Source organism: Centroberyx affinis, unplaced genomic scaffold, assembly GCF_046629955.1.
Source record: "Centroberyx affinis isolate AG114_WGS23_722 - 3 ecotype Tasmania unplaced genomic scaffold, CSIRO-AGI_Caff_v1 ptg001288l_1, whole genome shotgun sequence".
Classification (NCBI taxonomy): Eukaryota; Metazoa; Chordata; class Actinopteri; order Beryciformes; family Berycidae; genus Centroberyx; species Centroberyx affinis.
Genome location: NW_027279794.1, coordinates 539 through 21,745, shown reverse-complemented (window position 1 = coordinate 21,745; position 21,207 = coordinate 539). Strand labels below are relative to the sequence as shown.

The 21,207-nt window shown below is 42.5% G+C and overlaps 1 protein-coding gene and 1 non-coding gene across 2 annotated transcripts; both read right to left on the bottom strand.

Moving 5' to 3' along the window:
• Positions 1 to 1,265: 1,265 nt before the first annotated feature.
• Positions 1,266 to 18,110, bottom strand: arhgef17 (Rho guanine nucleotide exchange factor (GEF) 17; the record flags this gene model as incomplete). Its single annotated transcript, XM_071525307.1, has 21 exons — positions 1,266 to 5,587; positions 6,185 to 6,367; positions 6,905 to 7,000; positions 7,412 to 7,586; positions 7,821 to 7,969; positions 8,459 to 8,526; positions 8,925 to 9,011; positions 9,617 to 9,884; positions 9,981 to 10,100; positions 10,708 to 10,829; positions 11,487 to 11,590; positions 11,909 to 11,992; positions 12,348 to 12,421; positions 12,809 to 13,016; positions 13,550 to 13,668; positions 14,053 to 14,138; positions 14,669 to 14,778; positions 15,294 to 15,344; positions 15,691 to 15,867; positions 16,526 to 16,618; positions 17,994 to 18,110. Coding segments are annotated over 21 exons (2,700 nt in total), but the record flags the coding sequence as incomplete, so codon positions are not given.
• A 1,892-nt stretch (positions 18,111 to 20,002) lies between these two features.
• Positions 20,003 to 20,075, bottom strand: trnam-cau (transfer RNA methionine (anticodon CAU)). Its single transcript has one exon. It is a non-coding gene; the product is annotated as a tRNA-Met (tRNA).
• Positions 20,076 to 21,207: the final 1,132 nt, after the last annotated feature.

Genomic DNA, 21,207 nt, shown 5'->3' with positions numbered 1-21,207 from the left:
CAATATCAATCTCTCATTCTAGTGAGACACAGGAGAATCTCTGTGCTGCTCCTCTCTTCATTCAGAGAGTGTGTTCATGTGTGTGTGAGGATACACACTCAGTCCCTTCAGCCCCCTTCGTAACGCACCACCACATGTACACAGAGCTTCGCTGTTTTGTGCATTTGAATAATATGTGTAGATGTGAGTAGGTTGTAACTTGTGTGTGTTCATGGGGGGTTATTGGGGGGGTGGGGGGTTACATTTGTGTGTGTGTGTCCTGAATGGCCTGCATTCATATAGTTTCCTTTATACAGGGCTATCATATCACAATACACTTCATTGTGGGTCAGTGGGTTAAAGCAAAATGAATATTGGAGTTCCTGCTGATAAAAACCACACTGGTGACATTGTCTTGGGTTCAGGGCTGCGGTCAGCAGGAGGCGACCAGTGGCATCTGTTGTAAAGAAGACATATTTGGACTTCATGCAGTATAAGAAGTGCTGCTTGGGTCTGATATGGACAGGCAGGTGCTCTTTGGACTGACAGGTATATTCAAACTGATACTAGAAATTTGGGTCCTTCACTTGCTGGTAAAAAAAAAAAAAAAAACTCAATTCGAAAAAGAAGTGATCCAAAAAGAAAACCAAAGCACTCTGTCTCATGTGAAAGAAGATAAAAAGCCCTTATTATATGGGCTGCAAAAATCACCTACACATGTCGACGGTCCTCATCAGGGTCATACTGTACCTGAGACGTTTTCTTTTTGGATCCCTGCTTTATAGAATTCAACTTTTTTTAGGCCGGCAAGTGAAGGATCTTAAGGATCTTATTTTTTTCTAGTATCATATTTGGATTTTATTTTCAACGTGACGTAAAGAATTGTGCAAATGTCTATGACTGGATAAAGCTAGGACTCACCTTGAGTTCTTGCAAGCATGACTGACACCAGCAACACGTCCACACTCGCACAGGCCCGCATAGATCCACAGATGCACACACACACACACACACACACACACACACACAGTTACATATCCTTTAAGTCAATAATGAGATGTCTCCTGTAGCTCTTTAGGTAGAGCATGGCACTTACGCTGCCAGGGTTAGGGGTTTAATCCCTGCTGGGGTGAAGCATACAAAACAAGTATGCGCTCCATCTTGTACGTCGCTTTACATTAAAAGTCCCCAAGCAGCTGCAGAAAGTAGAAGAAAGAAGTAGAAGTAGTAGAAAGTAGAGATCCATACCTCAGTAGCAAAAGAAAGAGGGACATGTAGAGACTGGCACCAGTGAACTGATTTAATTACAAAGAGGAACCCACAGTGACAAAACAGGAACAGCTACATACAGGAAGTAACTCTGAAGTACTGTAACCATGACAACTGCAAGATGTCAACCAGAGCCACCAATAGACAGAGTTTTGACGAGGTTGCAACACGGGCGCCGCCATGTTGTTTTCCCTTCTGCGTTGGCTGTGTAAGTAACAAAGCCCTCCGTGATGTTGCCATGGTGAGACGGCAAACATCTACAGATCAACAATGGTGGTGCCAACATGGCTGCCACTGAAAACAGCAATGTCCAAACTCTTTATCTGTCAGTTGCTCTGATGACAGCGGAGGCCATCTTGTCTCTCTTCTTCTTCTTCTTCTTTTGGAAGGTTCAGTGACAGTTATAATTTAAATGTGACTGACAGCGCATGCCAGAGGGAAAAAAAAATAATACAAACAAAAACAAACCTTACACAAGTATATAAAAATATGCCATTAGATTCATATCAACAATTGAGGACCGTGGGTGCACTATTTACAGAAAAAAAGGCAATATATACCAATATTTACAACAATAAAGACTTCGTTCACATACGGGCATAAAGAGGTTACTTACAAGTTACTGAGAGTTACAGTGATAATAGCGTTTCATGTGATGGTTAAGATGAAGCGTAAATCTGCCATTTTCTGACTGTAAATGATCGCCATGGTGCTAACACAACATGCTAAATGCTCTCAATCGTGGTCAAATCAGCATGGAGGCTTTTTACTTCATATCTAAGATGCAGTGTGTGTGTGTGTGCCTGTGTTCGTACTTGTGTGTGCGTGTGTGTGTGTAAAATTAATGTTGCGCATTCAGAATCTGAGTCAATTCAGTTTCATTTCAGAGTTCAAAACAAAAAATGCAATGCTCTTCTTACAGTATCTACTGATCAACAACTGATCATTTATTCTTATGTCACTACTGACAAATTATGTTTTTTAAGGCAAATGTTTTTTCAGTTTTCAGATTTTGAAGAAATCTACCTCCTGAATCAGCTGAACTGAAAGTCACATGACTCCAACCCTGGCAGCCGCTTGCTGTATTGTAGTTACATACTATCACACATACTGTTACACTTGGACAGTCATAGAGCGGGGTTTCTTAGAACTTTTTCAGCATGGGACCCTAAGTAATTTAGTGTCATCCAGAGACACACGTGCTCATGAAAACACACCAGCACTCTTGTCATCTGGGGACCCACCAGCGAGGGGCCGCCAGCCATTTTGCCGCTCGACTCACAGTTTAAGAAACGCTGACACAAGCAAATTTAACACACAGACATTGCTCTAAACACTCTACGACTCTGAACACCCACAACTTTTCACTGTTCACAGAAAACGGGCTGAATTCCAATCTGTAGGGATCTGTCCTTCGCCCTACAGCCAGCATGGGTGTATTTTCATAGATAAACTGCCCAGGGAACAGCTCTTGGCACCGGGAACACGAATGTCAGTGTAGTGAATCATACGGTACATAAAAAAAAACACCAATCTGCTACCTCTAAGTTACAGGACCTTGCTAAAATGTCTCATCCTCCCTCCATAGTACCCTTCACAGGCTACTACAGGCTAATTAGGATTTTGCTTTTATCATGGGCAGAACAGAATGTCCTTTTTACACTTCTCGGCCAAATAAACGAGCGCTTGTGGCAGATACAGACACAGGCCTTTCCACTCAACACCTACGGCTGCTGCGCACAGGCAGAGACCTCACTAGCTAGTTAGCAGCAATCAGTTATCAGAGTGGCCAGCTAATCCTCTTAGCTGTTAGCCCCTGTCATTAGATCCCAGTGGGAGAGTTAGCCTAATGCTTATGCGTTTGGCAGAGGGGAAAGCTGAGGTGAAGTGCCCAGATGGTTGGTAAGTACAGTGAGGGTTTCTAGGGTTGGAGGGATCAAATACAATCACCGCTTAACCCCAAAGCCTGTTGGCTAAGCGTGTATGTGCGTGCGTGTGTGTGTGTGTGTGCGTAAGTCAGAATCACCCTTCACTTCAGAGACACCTGGACAGAGGGAGAGCTGGTTTTTCACTCTGTGTGTGTGTGTGTGTGTGTGTGTGTGTGTGTGTGTGTGATGGCTTATGTTGTTAGGCACGTGCAGGTGCTCAGCATTTGTCCTTCTGACCTACTCTCTCTCTCTCGCTCCCTCCCTACCTACCTTGCTTCCTTCTATCTCACACATGCACACACACATCTATCTACATTACCATAGCTGTCAATACTGAAATCAGTGTTTGTGTGTGTGTGTGTATGTGCAGGTCTGTCTGTCTGTCTATCCAAGCCAAAGTGCACCTCACTATTTGTCTATCCTGTTATTTAAGTCGGGGCCTCCTCCTCCTCCTCAACCCAAAAAAGTGAAAGCTACATCATCTATAAATTAAGTGCTGTAAAAGGAGGCGCTAAAATCAAAACCATAAATACTGTACATAAGTATTTTTATTTGCTGCCACAGCCCAGCGTCATCTAGAAAGAGTTTGCTATTGAAATCAGCAATAGTTCCCAATTGCCTTCCTGATAGAACATTCAACAAATACAATTCCAGCCAGTGGGAGTTTTGGCTGAAATTTCTTGGCAACAAAAAATAGTTTCAGACCCCTCCATGTTGTAACTTTTACAGATACAAGGCTTTGGCATAGTCGTGTTAAAGAGGAATGTCTCCAATGCACTTTTTTGTCTACTTAACTCCAGTAGTGGGATACTGCTTCATCTCATTTCATATCATCTTCAACCGATATCAAAAATCACATAAGAAGAATTAACAGATACACTGTGATTATCTGTGAAAAACACAAGAGTGCGAGTGTGTGTGTGTCTGCATTATGCAATGGAGAGACTTGTGTGTTCTGACTCAGTGAATGAAGGCTGTGCTTAAATGTGTGTGTGTGACTGTATGAATGTGTCTATAGTCTTGTTAGGTACCCTTGCCATATATTGCACTTAAATGATACTCTTCTTCACTCTCCCTCTATATGAGAATGGGAAAGGGTTTTTGTTAGCAGTCTCGCCATCCTTAAGTACTGACTGAGGAGTAGATATTATGTCATCCCTACGATGGTAAACAGAGCTCTGGGGCCAGGAAGATCTGATCTCAGATCTGCCATTAGCGGGTCGTTGTCGAGACTTGTGGCTGGCCAATCAGGTTTAGGGACATTGGCACCTCCTCATATCTCTTTTCTCCTTTAAAAGCTTGCAGACGTCAACCGAACCTCTGGGCTCATCCTGGGCTCTAGCTGCAGAAATCCTTAACGATATGAAAACACAATCCCACTGATCAGAACGCCACAAAAGCTGTTGGGAGACGTAGTCACAAACTACAGGCAGTGTGGGAACGTTTCACTTGATTGTCATTTATAGATATATATTAATATATTTTCATGAAGTTTTCTGTGGTGGTTTGTCTGTAGTTCAAGCTACGATGAAGTGATGATGGAGTGAAGGGTTGACGTCCAAGTCCAAAAAAAAGAGAATATCAAAGACAACTACTGTATGTGTTTCACCCATGTCCCAGTTCACTTCAAAGTCCTTCTTCCACCTCTCCATTCAACTTTCTGTGCAATGACATACTGCAGAGTCCAAGTCTCTGTTCTGTCGATTTCTCTCCATCCCGCCATCTTTCTTTCCTTCTCTGGTTCTCACCGTACTTCCAACTGTGAACAGTTTGAAAAAGCAATCTTTCGAAAGTTTTCTGTTTCCCCTCTCTCTCTCTCTTTTCTTCTGTCTCTCTTTCAGTAAAGGCTGAGTTTCGTAACACTTTTCTAGACCGGACAATACTTGCGGAGAATGCAGTATACATCCAGTGCCTAAAAAAAACAAATACACACACACAAACACCACTCAGTGAGGAACAACGCACACCATCCGAAACATATTAACACAAGAAACTTGAAGTGACCATTTTCACTAGTCGGTCCAGGAGGGAGTTGACACTCATATGCACATAGAGACTGGCGGACCAAGCAGAAGACCAAAAAAAAACAACAGCGAAAGGTGAGGAGTCAGGAGGGGAGAAGGAAGGGTGTGTGTGCCGTTCTCAGCTGGAGGGGGGCTGGGTTGGAAAAAAACTGGGTTCTTCAAATTGGGTCGCCCCGTCTCAGACCCTCCACAACAATAGGTGGTTGGTGCTGTCGTCCCGCCCGACTGTCTCGCTGCTATTGGTCAGTCTGAAGTCCTCGTAGCCATCGCCGCCGGAGATGACTAGCTGATTGGTTTTGGGGGGAAGGTGGGCGGAGGCTCTGCGGCGCGTGGAGTCCCGCCTTTGGAGGCTGCTGTCAACTGTGCTGCTGCTGTGGGATTGGTTGCCTAGGAACAAAGACAGATAAGGTTGAGGGTTGAGGGGAGGTGTAATACAATATAATATTCAGTTCAGATAGGTTTGGTTCAGTGAAATTTGTCTTGCTGCAGAAGTAGAAAAGCCCACACAGAGAAAAAACCTTGACATACACTACCAGTCAAAAATTTGGACACACCCATTTTTCTTTATTTTTTACTATTTTTCACATTTTAGAATAATGGTAAAGACGTGAAAACTATGAAATAACACAAATGGAATTATGCAGTGAACAAAAAAATGTTACACAAACCAAAACTATCTTATATTTTAGATTCTTTAAAGTAGCCGCCCTTTGCCTTGATGGAAAGGCAAAGGCTATTTGTCTAAAAAACAAATTTCAAGCATTTAAGCATAAGCCTTTAGATAGCATAAGCTTTAAGATAATGAAAAACATAGTACATTCAATCAGGTGTGTCCAAACTTTTGACTGGTAGTGTATGTGTATGCCACTGATATGTACGGTATATCTAATATATCGGCTGATTTATGATGGGGTATGAAAAACCGGGATGATTCAGTGATCGGTGAAAAAACGAGCATGTTTGAAGCAGAAACACAGTAGCCACCTGTGCAGTCGGTTGGCGGAAGAGGGAAGTTAACGTCAAACCCCTCTGGCAGTTCGATGGATGTGAGGAACCGCACGTGGCCCGTGTGTCCGTGAGCCGAGCCCATCGGCACCAGGGGAGATTTCAGCATGCCGGCCCCAGTTCCTGAGCTCACTGCTGGGATAGCCAGGGTCAGGACCACTCCTGTAGAGGAACACCAGTTTAAAATGGGCTTTCTTTTTGAGTCAGACCTCCAAGACACATCCAGCCAAAGAATACAGCGAACAGAGTAGGATTCAGAACCAGGCTCTCAGTTTAATTTTATTGGTGGCTGATTAATTAGACACACAAATGTCTACTGACAGGTTTACTCATCTGTTTTAAAATATAAAGTCAGCTTTACTCCGTCATAATACAGTGGGTCAAGACGTCATTATGACAAAGCACATAGTTACACATTCATCTGTCAGTGTAGTCTCTCAGTCAGTGATGTCAAGTGTAGGCATATGAATGTTGATCACTGTCCACAATGCCATTAAAAGTTTCATTTTAACCACAGATATTCTTATCATAGGAAATGTACACCTTTGCTATTGTAGTCTATATCCAGTAAATATAGGGTATTTTGTATTTCTGTTTCTATTGCTGTATAATTTCTGTATTGTAAGTATTCTAACCATGTCAATATACCAATATACAATATATTTGATTTCCTGCACAGACTTTAACAATGTTTTTTACCTGCGCTGGTACCGATCCACAGCAGGTCCTTACAGGCCAGCAGTGCTGTGATTCTCAGACAGGCTGCCTTGTGCTGCCTGATGATTGCATCCGAACCTGGGATGGAGAGAAGGAAAAGGGAGGATGGGACAGGAGGGAAGTAGAGGGAGGAAGCGGGTGGAGGTCAGAGAGAGAGGACAAGAAGTGGTGGGAGGAAGGTGCAGAGAGGGAAATGAGGGTAGAGGGTGAAGTAGAGATTAAGATTTAGGGAGGGAAGAGAGGGAATGGAGAGATAGGGGTTGAGTTATTGGGAAATGGGAATTAAAGAGAGAAGAGTTAGAGAAAGTTGCCACCTAGCATTAAAATAATGTAACTGTTGTCATCCTACAGGCTTTTGTAACAAGTCCCTACCATGTCTGTGTGTGTGTGTGTGTGTGTGTGTGTGTATGTGTGTGTGTGTGTGTGTGTGTGTGTGTGTGTGCACATTAAAACATGCATGTGTGTGTCCATATGCTTCATGTGTGTTACCTGCGAGCATCTTGTGCACAGCGGGCGCCACATCCACCTCTGTGAGGCTCTCCCAGGTCTGAGCGTGGTACAGTCTGACCTGAGCACTGCCCTGCAGCGCCAGCCACACACCCTGACCGTACGCCACCATGCACGTCACACACCGACTGCTGTCTGTGCCCACCTGGAACCAGTGCTGGGATGGAGGGATGGAGGGAAAGAGAGAGAGATGGAAGGAAAAAGTGAGAGACAGTAGACTACAGCACTCCTGGTTATCAGGTTGTCCGTCTACCTCATCTATTATTCTACTGTTGCTGCTTTGAGATCATGTTCTGTGATCCACATCTACTGTATGCAGCCATCCATCATCCATCCATCCATATCTCCCCTCTGTCAATCTGTCCATCCATCCTGTGATCCATCCACCTACCTCTTGTACCAGTGTAGTTGTGTTGATAATGAGGACTCTGTTCTGTGATCCACACCACAGCTTCCCTCCCACAGGAACCATTTTGGTGACAGGGCTGCTGGGCGAGCCCAGCACTAACGTCTGAGAAGACTGGGCGTCCCAGAAACTACCTGTGGACGGTGAGGTGGGTGGAAGGAGATGGAGGGCAGGTTAGGGAATTAGCACAGAAAACAGTGCCAGAACCATCAGTGCTTCAGCTACTAAGGCCATTTTCTTTTCAAGTCTCTAACCAGTTCATTTCATTAATAATGCACACTTGTACCAGAGGTTAGAGGCTTTTAAAATACTAATTATATAATCTAATTTGTGCAAGCACACAGCGTTTTTCATACTTCAAATGCAAATTTCCAAGGTACTTAAATGTATTTTAATAATGAACATGTCACTTTTTGGAACCCTAACACAACTTTGCATTCCCAATGGGTTCAGATTAGAAAGCCTCTACGGTTCCAGCAATTTGAAAGAGAGATGGTGTGGAGAGAAAAACACAAATAAAAGTGCTGTATATTTTAGCACTGAAATGAGATGAAAGACTAGCTTACAGCCCAAATTGGGTATTCTCCAAGTTCCACCTCATTCCCCTCATGCCCACAGCTTACCTGCTTCTCTCTGATAGACGATCACCTCTCCATTGGCCAGGGACACAAACACTTTGTTGTCCAAATACCTGAAGGAGGAGAAAAAGAGGAATACAGAAGGAATAAACAAGAGAGGAGAGCACAAAAGTAATAAAATAGGAAAATGTAGATTGATATATATGTATTTACAGTCACTTTAGTTACTTTATATATTGTTGTCTTATATGTATTTTGCAAGATTATTTTTATGGTGTGCTTCATAAGAAAGTGTATAATGAGAAGAGACAGGAAAGGTGAGACAGAGGACAACATGTGACAAAGGTCACAAGACACTGAAACCTACGACATCCGAGTACATGGTAAGCTCCGATGCCATTTCCCCCCTCTTTCTCCCATCTTATTTAAAACGCTGCACTTTATACTGTCGGATACAGCAGAAATGACATTAAAATAATATTTTTAGTTCTGGCCAAAAAAACAGACTCACAGAATACAGAGGATGGAGGCTGAGTGTTGCATCTTCATGCTGTTTTTACGGTTGCGGATGTTGTCTGAGGACTGGTACACGTGGATGCTGACAGAAACAGAAGCACAAGGAAGTTAGGGTTGAATACCGGTGATTAAAATTAACACATCAAATACAAGTAAGATAAAAAATTAAATAAGAACCTGGTAATTTGTGTGAGTGTGTAGGTTTGTTGGCATGTACACTGTAATTGAGTGTCCATGCAGCTGTCTGAAATCTCATGATTTCACTTTTCCCAGTTTTGATTTGAATTGAAGGTTTACATGGCTTTTAATCAAACAAGTTTCAAGACCATGAAGCCCATGAAAGCCATTCAAAATGTGAAAACATGACTTCATATATACAGTATACAGTATGTATACGTGTGTATGCACTTGTATCTTTATATAATGTGTATAAAATATATACAACCATAGCCAACGTACAATCCTTCCTTATTGTAGAGCCACACTGAGTTCTAGCAGGCCTCTGAAATCCTCATATCAATTACTAGCATGACAACTATATTACAAATATGTAGGAAAATTGTGTCTGTGTATCTGTGAGTGTGTGTGAGAGATAGAGACAGACTCTTATAAATGAGTGAACACAACACGTCTTCTGTGTGGGTGTGTGTGTCTGTGTGTGTGTGTGTGTGTGTGTGTGCCACGCACCATCCATCCTCTGTGCCGAGCCACACTGAGCTCTGGTAGGCCTCTGGGTCGATACTGAGCAGGTCCTCCAGGCTGGCCCTGGTGAACGAGCCCCGGGAGGAACGGCGCATGGCACGGCCGTCCATGGGGCTCTCTGCGTGGGTACGAACTCCTCCGACACCCCCTAACACTCCTGGAGCTCCGTAGGAGCTGGGTACAGGAAACTCCTGCTCCTCCTCGCTGCTGGTGGTCTCTGTAGCCATGTCCTTGGAGCCTGGACCCTCCTCATCTTGGGGGAGACGGAAGAGAGTGTAAGGGACTGAGATGTGAGGATGTGTTTGTGTTTGAGTGCCAGTGTATATGACTGCAGAGTGTTTTAACTCACTGCCATAGCTGGACGATATGGTGGAGTGACTAGCCTGACTCTGTAGAGTGGAGGAGGGGCTGGGAGAATCTTCATCATCTGTGTCATCACTGTCAAACGGAACAAGCTCCGCCCCCGCTCCTGGGAAAGATCAGTCAATCAATCAATCTATATATACTGTATATGTGCTGTCATTTTTATATGTATAACAGTATATCGAGGCAAAACATTCCAAAATGCTAATATACATTTTGCAAAAAAATTGTTCCCTGAAATTCCTGACTCAAAATTACAGACCCATCATTAAAAATGGAATTTGGAAGCAAAGGCCTTAAGAGAGCACCTAAATTAGTGGAAATGTCTCTACTTCCCTACACAGTGCCCTTAACAAATCCCCAGAGCTTCACTGAACTGAAGAGAACAGATGAGGAGGAGGATCTAAAGGAATTGTGCCTTAGGAGTGTTTGCAGTACTGTTTGTAGCTCAGAAGTATACAACTGTACAGTGTATTGAGGAATGTGCAGGAATTTTCCCCATCAGCTTTTGCATATGTATGGTCATGCTGTGGTCTGATGACAGTCTGATGACTCGACCTCACAGTGGATGACACCTTATAGGCCCGCCCCCTTTTCATGAATACTGATAAGAGTATCAGTCATCATCATATTGCGTACACCTAGACCTAGTTTGTGTCCTCAAGTGGGAACTGTTGCCCCTTTGTCATGTTGACGAAACTTTCTGGACCAACCTGTGGGCCGCTCTGTCAGCTCCAGTGACGAATGAGAGATGGATATGTGGAGCTGCTGCTGGGAGTGGGCGTGGCCAGAGGCACCGGGTAGCGGGGCAAGGGCAGGCTCTGCTCCACGATCCCTAGGAGATGAAGGCATGTACAACAGTGATTGGTTTATGTAGGTCACACAATGAACTAATCAGGTTCAGCGACAGAGAGTTCCTGAAGTATTTGGATAGCGACTGATGTGTAAGGTTAAAGTTCAGGCAGCTGTTATTTGATCGTGCTTACGTCATATGAACAGGTACAACGAACAACAAACAAGAGCTGACTGTTGTTCTTTGCCTGTGCCAAAACAAACTGGGCAGTGTTTAAACTTTTTATAATGAACAGCCAAGTAGAATCAAGGCTTTTTAACCAATTCCTTAGATCTCTTTTTCCTCAGATTAGATTGTATTAGTTTAAGTAGCCATTTGTAGTACATAGTCTGGAATTCTTGCTGTGCAGTGACTTCTAGATGTCTGAAACCCATTAAATTAAAAAAAGATTAAAGTCTTGATGCTGACATCTTATTTTCAAGTTCTGTTTCCAGCCTGGAGACTTCAGCTGTGACTATGCTTGGCCTTGATCTGAGTTTTAACGCCAATTTTAATTCAAAGATTTATTTACAACTCAGACATGTCTACTAAGAGTTTGCATGTGCATATGTGTGTGTGTGTGTGTGTGTGTGTGTGTGTGTGTGTGTGTGTGTGTGTGTGTGTGTGTGTGTGAGAGAGAGAGAGAGAGAATGTGCTGACCTCCCCTTTAGGCCCGGTACAGCAGCAATACAGATGATCCTAGCAGAGCAGACAGCGATACAGGCTTCCACTGTGGGCTCATCTTTGATGTTCAGCAGACACACCTAGAGAGGAAACATCATTACGCCTGTCAAAATTGGCATCTGAGAGACACAAGTTTTGTATTCAGTGTGACATTTTCTTCCCACTGTATGTCATTTGAGAATGAATGGCCACTACTGTAGTCAAACAGGATTGATACAAGATAAATGCCAATGACTACCACTGTATATTCCATAGATTAACATTTATTTGTAGTTACTAATTGGGACTTTTGAGGAGAGCTACTTAGTAATTGCATCTGTTATTTAGTGAATGTATAGTGCCAGTGAATGTATTAATTGGTTAGTGAATAAACTGGTATATACTGTATATTTCCTCACCTGTCCCACATAGCCGTCACTGTTGCAGACCCACACCTCACAGCCACTGTCAGGGCAGCTGTGGCTGGGAGAGGCACACGAGAACTGGAGAGACACAACAACACAGGAGTGGGAATTACTTTTATATGAATGCAACTGCTGCAATAGCTGCAACATGCAGGACAGCATTGCCGCTAATCGGCAAGTTTTGGGTCAGGATGTCTGTGTATGAACTCAACCCATTTAAATACCAGACATGATTCATGACTTTCACCTTCACCCTCACGTCACCAGACCAGTCTAAGAACACATTCTTATTTACAACAGTGTTGCAAGAGAAGGGAAGGTTTCACACACACACACACACACACACACACACACACACACACACACACACACCAACAGAGCAGCTGCATAATACAACCCGACTTGGACAAAAGATACTCCCTGTTGCTCTCACCTGCATCCCGCTGCGTGTCTTCATAATGGGGATTGCCTTCAGAAATTCTGGGTCCCACTGGTCCTTGTTCATAGCTAGATGCACATAACACACAAAAAATAGATCCAGCCCATTTGTATGGTACAGTAGCTCTAGGCCTGATATTAGGGGTTTCATTCCAAAAAGTATAGTTATGATTTAGTTGTACTTTTAGCAGTACTATTAAATATTATTGAGGTTACTAGCTACATATAGTAACTCTTAGGACCTTTACTTATAAAATGGTAACATTTTTGAGGATGCAATCTCTATGCATTTTTTAAATGGTGAGCAAAGGACATCAAAAACCCATATATGACATTTCTAAATGGAACCATCACATGCACACACTACTACTGTCTTCTTAGCATTCTACTGTAAACACACCTATATTATGCAAACGGCAATACTATTTCACTTCGAATATTTTGTTGTTTTCTGACCTAGCTTCTTCTTGGCTTCCTCGAAGGCCTGTTCGAAGTTGGAGCGAGTGTCGGGGGAGCTGAACTCGAACACGAAGCTGCTCTCGGCCGAGGCTGTGGTCAGCTCCAGCTTGGTGGGCAGGAAGGTCATGCTGAAGGCCAAAGACTGTTTCTCTGACAGCTCCCTGTGCACCGAGGCCATCAGATCCTTTATCGCCTCATCCAGGGACTGAGACGGACGGAGGCGGAGAGAGGAAGAAAGAAAGAATAGATACAAAATTAACTAAACATACAGTTTCTCATGTGTAGGAGGCAGGAGTAAGAGAAGGAAAGATGGTGAATAAGTAGAGAGAAATAGAAGAGACAGTTAGCGAGTGAAGAGTCATATTAAAGGCAGGAGAAGGCAGAAAGACAACAATGTAACTATGTAACTAAAGTAAGTTACTTTGTTACTAAATGTAAGTTACTTTGTAAGTTACTTTGTTACTAAATGTAACAAAGTAACTAAAGTGACTGTTTCTTCTTGTGTACCCCATGAGAGATGAAAAGATGTAGAGGAGAAGAAGAAGAAGAAGAAGAAGTGAGAAAAATAAGTTTTATCAGACTCTGACTATGGTGATTCATTTATACATGGGGTGATGGATAAAAGGAGAATAGAGAAGGAAGGAATAGAGGAAAAGTGGCATGGGTTGCAAAAGGAAGCAAGGATGAAACATGTGCCTAGTGTGTGTGTGTGTGTGTGTGTGTGTTGGTACACAGTACCTGGTGTGGGAAGCTGAGGGTCTCGGACAGTTTGCTGATCTGACCCAGCGTGCTGAGATCCTCGTCTAATCGACTGATCATCTTCTGGATGCTCTCCTTGTTCGTTGCCTGGGTGGAGCCTGCAGTACAGAGGGACATACAGTCAGAGAACCACACAACTATTTCCTAAAATCTATTTCCATATCCTCACTGAATTGAAAAAGTACATCTTATATACAATTAGAATTTCAAAGAACTGCAAACTGCTATAGTAAAAACTACATATCGCTTTTGATGGACAAAAAACATCTGCAAAAAGTTTTTTTCAGGAATAAATAAAAAGGATTGCTTACTTTCTCAATGACACCAATGTTATTTGAAATTATACAGGGATTTTGAAACAGTTTCATGAGCCTGAGGATCTACACACATAAATGAGCATGTGCAGTAAACTTTCAGTTTAATTGTAGTTGTGTGTGTTTTCCATGCCAACAGCGATATGTCATCTTAAGAGGGATACTTACTTTTCACCATCTCCACATCCTCTAATGGGAGCTTCCAGAGAAACTTATATTTACTGGAAGTATCAATCACACTAGCAGCCGAGTACCTGAGAGAGAGAGAGAGAGAGAGAGACAGAGAGAGAGAGAGAGAGAGAGAGAGAGAGAGGAAAAAAAGATGTGAATAAGAGAATAAGAGGCAGAGACAAATAAGAGGCAGGGATAGAGACAAAAGGAGAGAAAAAGAAAGCTTGTCAAACTTGTCAAAAGTTGCAAGGTTTTAATGTCTGTATGTGTGTTGCTCAACACCAGGGGGCAGTGTGGTTGGGTTCACGTTCTGTGAGAAAGTGTATTGTGTGTGTGTGTGTATGAGAGAGAGAGTGAGAGAGAGAGAGAGAGAGAGAGAGAGAGAGAGAGAGTGTGTGCTTCTATGCATCAATGGAGCCATCTTCTGTGTAAACGAGTTCTTTCATATGTGGTTATTATTATGTGGGTATTTGTAGGTATACCTCTGCCTGTGTGTGTGTATTTGTATGTGTATCCATTTTTGTGTGTCTATGTATGTATGAAAGTGCGTGTGTGTGTGTGTGTGTGTGTGTGTGTGTGTGTGTGTGTGTGTGTGTGTCTGTGTGTTGCATACAGGCTCATGGAGCTGCGTCTTAAGGAGCCAGACTTCCTCTTGAGTGTGGTGCAAATAATCAGATCGCTGAAGAGGAAGAGAGAACGGTCCTTCTTCCCACCCACTGTCTTCTACAGAGAGAGAGAGAGAGAGAGGAGAGAGAGAGAGAGAGAGAGAGAGAGAGAGAGAGCGAGAGAGAGAGAGAGCTCAGAAAGTCTTCATAGGCTTTATAAAGATATATACAAAATGAATAAAAATAAACCAAGGCCAGAGTGTCACTTTAGTGCGGTTTCCTTTGAGCTCCTTTAATACACATGGCTTTGTCCTTCTTGTCCTCAGTAGCTAATTTATTATATTTACTGATTTATTTATTCACCTCAAACCTCCTGTAACTCACCCTGATTAAATTCACACTCTAAATGCACAAATATACATTCTTTGGGCTGGTAAAAGTCAGTAAAAGCAGGGTTTGTAATGCCATGTGTTTAAATTATTTCTATTAGTTTGAGGTTATTTTACTAGAGATGAAATCTAAAAGTGAGAACATTATTTTTATTTTGGTTATGATTTCCTTATGACATCCACTCCCATCCCCTCCCCCCACTGCTTTTTACATACAACTGTCAGTTCAGAAAGTATTTCTTACCGCCTCCATGACCATTTCCTGCCTCAGGAACTTCCTCTGGGGGTTCAGAATCTGACACACACACACACACACACACACACACACACACACACACACACAAACACACACATAGAGAGAAAGGTACCAATCACTTTATACCATAAAAATAACTATAAACCTGTTGCTATTTCATTTTTTTAAAGCTTGAATCTAATAAAGATTTGTAAAAACCAAAATAACTGGAGCACTGAGCTAAAATTGTCTTTTTCTGTTGTTTTTTTCCTTAGTGGTATTGTTCCTTCTGCCACATCTCATGATGTGAAATCCATACTACAATGTAGATGAGTCAACAGTAAAACTGGACCAACTTTAGCTCTAAATATAGGCTATAGGTATTTACAACAAACAGATATCTCACATGTTCGACTCCCTCTATGTGTGCCTCGATCTCCTGGATGACCCTGGCCTCCCGCTCCGCCTCCTCGGCCGAGCGACGGCCCTTATTGATCTTCTCAGCCAGTCGCTTGATGTCCCTCTGGGCGTCCAGTAGGAATGGATGGTCTGGGTGGTCCTCCGGAGTGTGTTTCAGCAAGTCCTACCACACACACACACAAATGTAATCCCACAAGAGACATGCACATTTACCAAGCCTAGCAAGCAACAGACACTATGTAGACCACAGACCGTAAAACATAATGCAGACACACACATATGGCAAATAAGAATCGTTGTTCTCCCGGATGTTATAGCAAGTGTAGGACACACACTCAAATGTAAGCACATATTAACACACACACTTGAGCATGGTCCTCATGCCTTTTTATCATCAGTTCTATCACACATACACACAAACGAACGCATGCATGTCCACACACACAAACACGCACAAATGCAAAGAAACGCTTTGCACACATACACACACAAGTGCACACACATGCAAGCACACACACACACACACACACAGGTAACATCAACTAACTGAACAATTGTTCGGGAAGCATCAGTAACTACTGAGACCTCCAGTGATTTCAGTGGCTTGACCCTCTACTTATAAATATATTTACTATAGATGGAAAACAAGTCACATGTTCCACTCCCCTTATATGGGGTTCTTGTCACTAAACACGGAATGACACCGCTTATGTAGTAAACACAACAGCCGAGCCTTATTACAGTTTGAGCAGTGCAGATACAGAGTCATATTACATGAAGATAGTGTTCATAGAGACAAAAGCCGCTGTGGAAGGACTCACCTTCACCAGCAGCTCATATCGAGGAATCCTCTGGACCGGCTTGATCATCAGATCACCCAGAGCCTGTTTCTCCTTGTTCTCACGCATATTTTGCTGTTGGAGGAGGAGGAAAGAGGGAACAGGGAATACAGCGAGAGAAGGGGGATTTGTTGAAGGAGGGAAAAAGGGAAGGGAAGGTTTACGAAGGATAAGTGGATAAGTGGAGGGAAAGGAAGGGGTAAGAGATGGGTGGAGGAGGGGTAGAGATAGAGCATGGATGGGAGAGAGAAAGACAGAGAGTGAGAAAATAATTGAGACTTGAAATTAGACCCACTCAGGGCCCAGGCAACAAAATGACAGAGTGTAACACCAGGTCATTGTTGCACTTCACTTTTCTGCCAGAAGGTGGCGCAGTAGTTCCACAGTGAAAATCCCATTTGGCGTGAAGTTCCATGAGGACAAGGACCTGACAGGTTCTTGTCTTTGCCTGAATTCATTTTTGCATCCAAACTATGTCTGTGCAACAAACTTATGCTGTGTTTCCCATACAAAGATTTATTTCTGGTGGCCCACCATAATGAGTAAGTGTACCACCACAAATAATGCAAAATTACTTTTAGATTTTTATTCCACAAATAGACATTTTGCTAAAATATCCCCAGGTTTTTATCCTGCTGCTTTAGGGAAGATCAAATTATTGTATTGTATTGCATTGCCTGATACGCAAATTTCATGGGCAATTTTTCCTTACATATCCAGGTACAGGAAAATGTTTGACCTAGACGAATTACAAACTACAAGTCAATTTCAGTAGAAATTCTCTTTGAGGTCAAATTCTCTTTGAGGTCAAAGGTCACATAGAGCCACGACAGTAGTCTGACAACAAAAACAGACTGAAAAATCACTGCCATTTATTAAACACCTAGTATGTAGAAAAGGCCTGTTTAAAGTAGAGTCTGCTGAATAAATTTAACCCTCATTAAAATATTTTCGATCCTCTAAAAAGTGTGTGTGAGAGAGAGAGAGAGAGAGAGAGAGGTCCAGCTCTAGGGCAAGAGTGATCAAGTATGTCTTTTTTAAACGAAGACAAAAACTCTGGGAATAGTAGCATGGACAAACAGGAGGGACACTTCAGGATAAAAGGCACACACACACACACACACACACAAATACACACAGAGCTAACATTAACAGAAACCAGCAGCAAATACAGACACTTGAGGACAGTAAACAATGTATTTGTTGTCTTCTCTGCTACTGAATAGTCAGAGTGGCCAGCGTCTCCATAAGGAATTTCATTAGTATCAAAAGAACTACAAATTGCTATAGTTTCAATGGAGAGCTCGAGTCCTGTGGTCTAAATGCTGTTTAAAAAGCCTTTCCACCAGAGAAGAAAACATTTCTAGACTGGTTTCCATACACTCCACTATTTCATACAAACACACCAGGGCAGCCACACAGACACATCAGGACATTTTATAACACTCACCTCTAGAAACTTGTGGAACGCTGGCTTGGCCTCCTTAGCAATCCTCACAGCATCTTTGGCGTTGAGAAAGTTGTCAATGTACGCTGAATAAATATTAGCTAGAGTCTCTTTGGAGAACTGGGGAGGAGAGAGAGAGAGAGAGAGAGAGAGAGAGAGAGAGAGAGAGAGAGAGAGAGAGAGAGAGAGAGAGAGAGAGAGAGAGAGAGAGAGAGAGAGAGAGAGAGAGAGAGAGAGAGAGAGAGAGAGAGAGTTTATGTTAATGTTAGTAGTAATACATTGCCTATAGGGTAAAATCTGCCCGGCAACTGGTCCTCTGAATGTGATTGGTGGATACTGTCTTACAAAATCCTTGATTCCCTCTGGGTAAGAACCAAGTAGTCCCTCTATTTCACAGAGAACAAGCGAGGGGATGGAGGAAGAAAAAAGGTGACACATTAGATCTATTTGGTGTTAAGGCACTATCTGGTGAAACAGCAAAATCCCTAGTCACCCATCCTACTAAGGGCTTGAAAACAAACCCTAGCAAAATCAAACCAGAGGGCCAGCAAAACATGATAACTTAACCCAAACTGTGTCCATTTGTAAGAAAAAGAATTTGAATTATAAGCCCTATAATTCAATTTTAATAAGTAAATGCAATTATTTTGTGACGATAACTTTCTTAACATTCGTGCAACATCTCAAGTCAAGTTGAACATCAACACACTCTCCTGGTTTGTCAAGGTGCCGGCCACGGCATTACACAACTGTAGGTTCAAACAAAGCCTCGATGCAAATAACATTTTCATTCAATGTATTTTCTTGCTACCAATAGTCCTTATCCTTCACCTGCTCCTGGCTGAATATTTCCTAGGTAGATTGTTGTGTTTGGTTCTACCGTCGGGAAAAACAACCATTAAATAAATAGAGAAAACCTGTGTTGCCCTGCTGTTTCTGTAATTTTTTTAGCTAGGAATTTCTCTTTAACAGTTAAGAATTTAGCACATGTGGTATTTTGTTACTGTGCGATTAAAACATAATTACAGATAAAGGAGGATAGCACCTTGATGACTTTACGTCAACGATTTTCAACTTGTTTTGGCTGGCAAGAGAATAGAATAAAATAGTCTTTCTGCCACTTTCTCTCTAACACACACACACACACACAATCACACCCAAGCGGATGAATCACCCTGACCTGCTTTTCTTTCACAAATAGAGGGCAGGGGGCAGAGAGAGAGGGAGACTGAGTTCTTAAGAGAGAGAGAGTCAGCGAGAAAGAGGAAGAGAAGGGAATGTTGAAGAAATAAAGCCTGATGTGGCGCCTGATTTAATGGCAGACAGTAACAGGCTTTCTACCCTTTCATACAATGAGCTGACCCTCTCCTGTTCCTTCCCTTCTATCCTCCCTCTTTCTCTTTTCTTGCCTCCATCTGTCATCCATCCATCTCCCAGCATTCCCTCCTCTCTGTCTCTTCCATCTTCCCTCCCTCTTTTTTCTGTCTGTCTTTGAGGAGAGAGAAAGGATTAAGCACAGTGGAGAAGAGAGCAGGCAGGAAGAAAAGGAATGTCCCCCATTCATAAAAAGAGAAATTTAATGCTCTTTATCAGCAGCAGGTTGAGGATTTTTCTCCAAATGTGTTATTACTTGAAGACCTGAGGACAATCATTCAGCAAACAGACCACGCTATTTGTATCTGGCTCTATCAGAGAGAAGGAATCAGTCAGTGATGAAACCATTAATCACAATGGAGAACAGACAAAAGCAGGAAGAGAGAAGGTATTTTGATTCATCTCAATTTGTCCCTTCAAAACACAAACAAGTACCGAGCCAGCGTTGTGAAATAGTTCCAATATAATAATATTCTGTGCAAATACAAGCAGTTTTAGAGCTGCATTTGAGCCGAAGCTGGGCCCAAAACAGCCACAGACGTGAAACCTCAAACCATACGGCACTGACACAAACAAATCTGCCAAACCGATCTGCTATTCCTCACATTTAAACCCAGCAAAGCCCTGAATAAAACATTTGCCCCGTGTGAGGCTCGAACTCACGACCTTCAGATTATGAGACTGACGCGCTGCCTACTGCGCCAACGAGGCCTGAAGACACATGCAGCTGCTGCAGCTTTAAGAGCCGCAGTGAGAGAAGCAGAGGGAGAGAGAGAGAGAGAGAGAGAGGTGGGGGGAAGGGCGGACCATGCAGGCTGAGCTCTGTGGAGGCTCTCACTTTAAAACAGGATCTGCAACAGTTTGACTTGAAGAGAAAAAACTGTGTCTTTTCCTTTCTCAGTTCAGTTTCTCAGTTTCAGTTCCTATTCCTATTCCAACTGTATAGATATTCTTATTATTTCTCTCTTTAAAAAGGAAGATTCCACCCTCAGATACTCTTACACTGTTATGTATCATCAATCTGTGGTGTTCCAGGAAGTATTTTGTGATGAAGTAGAACTGTCATTTAATTTTTTGGTGTACCCACTTTCCCTCAACCCGCCTAGTCTACTTCTACTTCAGGTGGTAGTGGTTTCCTACATTTCCCAGAATGCCTTTCAACAACCCCCAGAGAACAGGTGTGAATGTTGCTTTCAGCTGGTGGTTATATGCATAAGGTTATATGTAGGCGGAGAGAGGAAAAGTGATAGCATAGTCGAGAAAGTGTGAGAGTCATGTCCCTTAGTCAAAATGCAACATGTCTTGTGGCAGCATTGCATTATGGTCTATTGAGGCTCTATTGAGAAATTGGTCTCTCTGCCTCTTCTATGATGGATTTGTTGAACGTTTGTGCAAAATGGGGAGTCTAGAAAGATTTCATTTGATTTTGAGGGACTGACACCAAAACCTGATGTTTACTATTGATGTATTAGATAGCTGAACAATTTTCTACTATTAAACTCCTTTGTAGATGCGCTGGAAATATCTTGACATGACGTCACGTTGTCTATGTTTGGCCAGTTATCAGCTGTAATAAGAAAAATACACCCCAAAACAAAATGCACCAAGAAATGCAAAGTACATGGTCAATACGTGATTTTTTAATAATGTTTAAGTGTTTTAAGGTGGACTTTTCCTCTAAGCTGGTACAAACAGGCCTCAGCTTGTTGCTGTGTGCAGGGTGAGGGGGACACTTTGTATGAGGGGAGGGTGCTGAGGCTTAATTTCAAGAGCAATGTTCTTCTATTTATGCATTATTTTTTGGTAGCAGAGTGATTCTAACTTCTAACTTCTATTGTGGTTT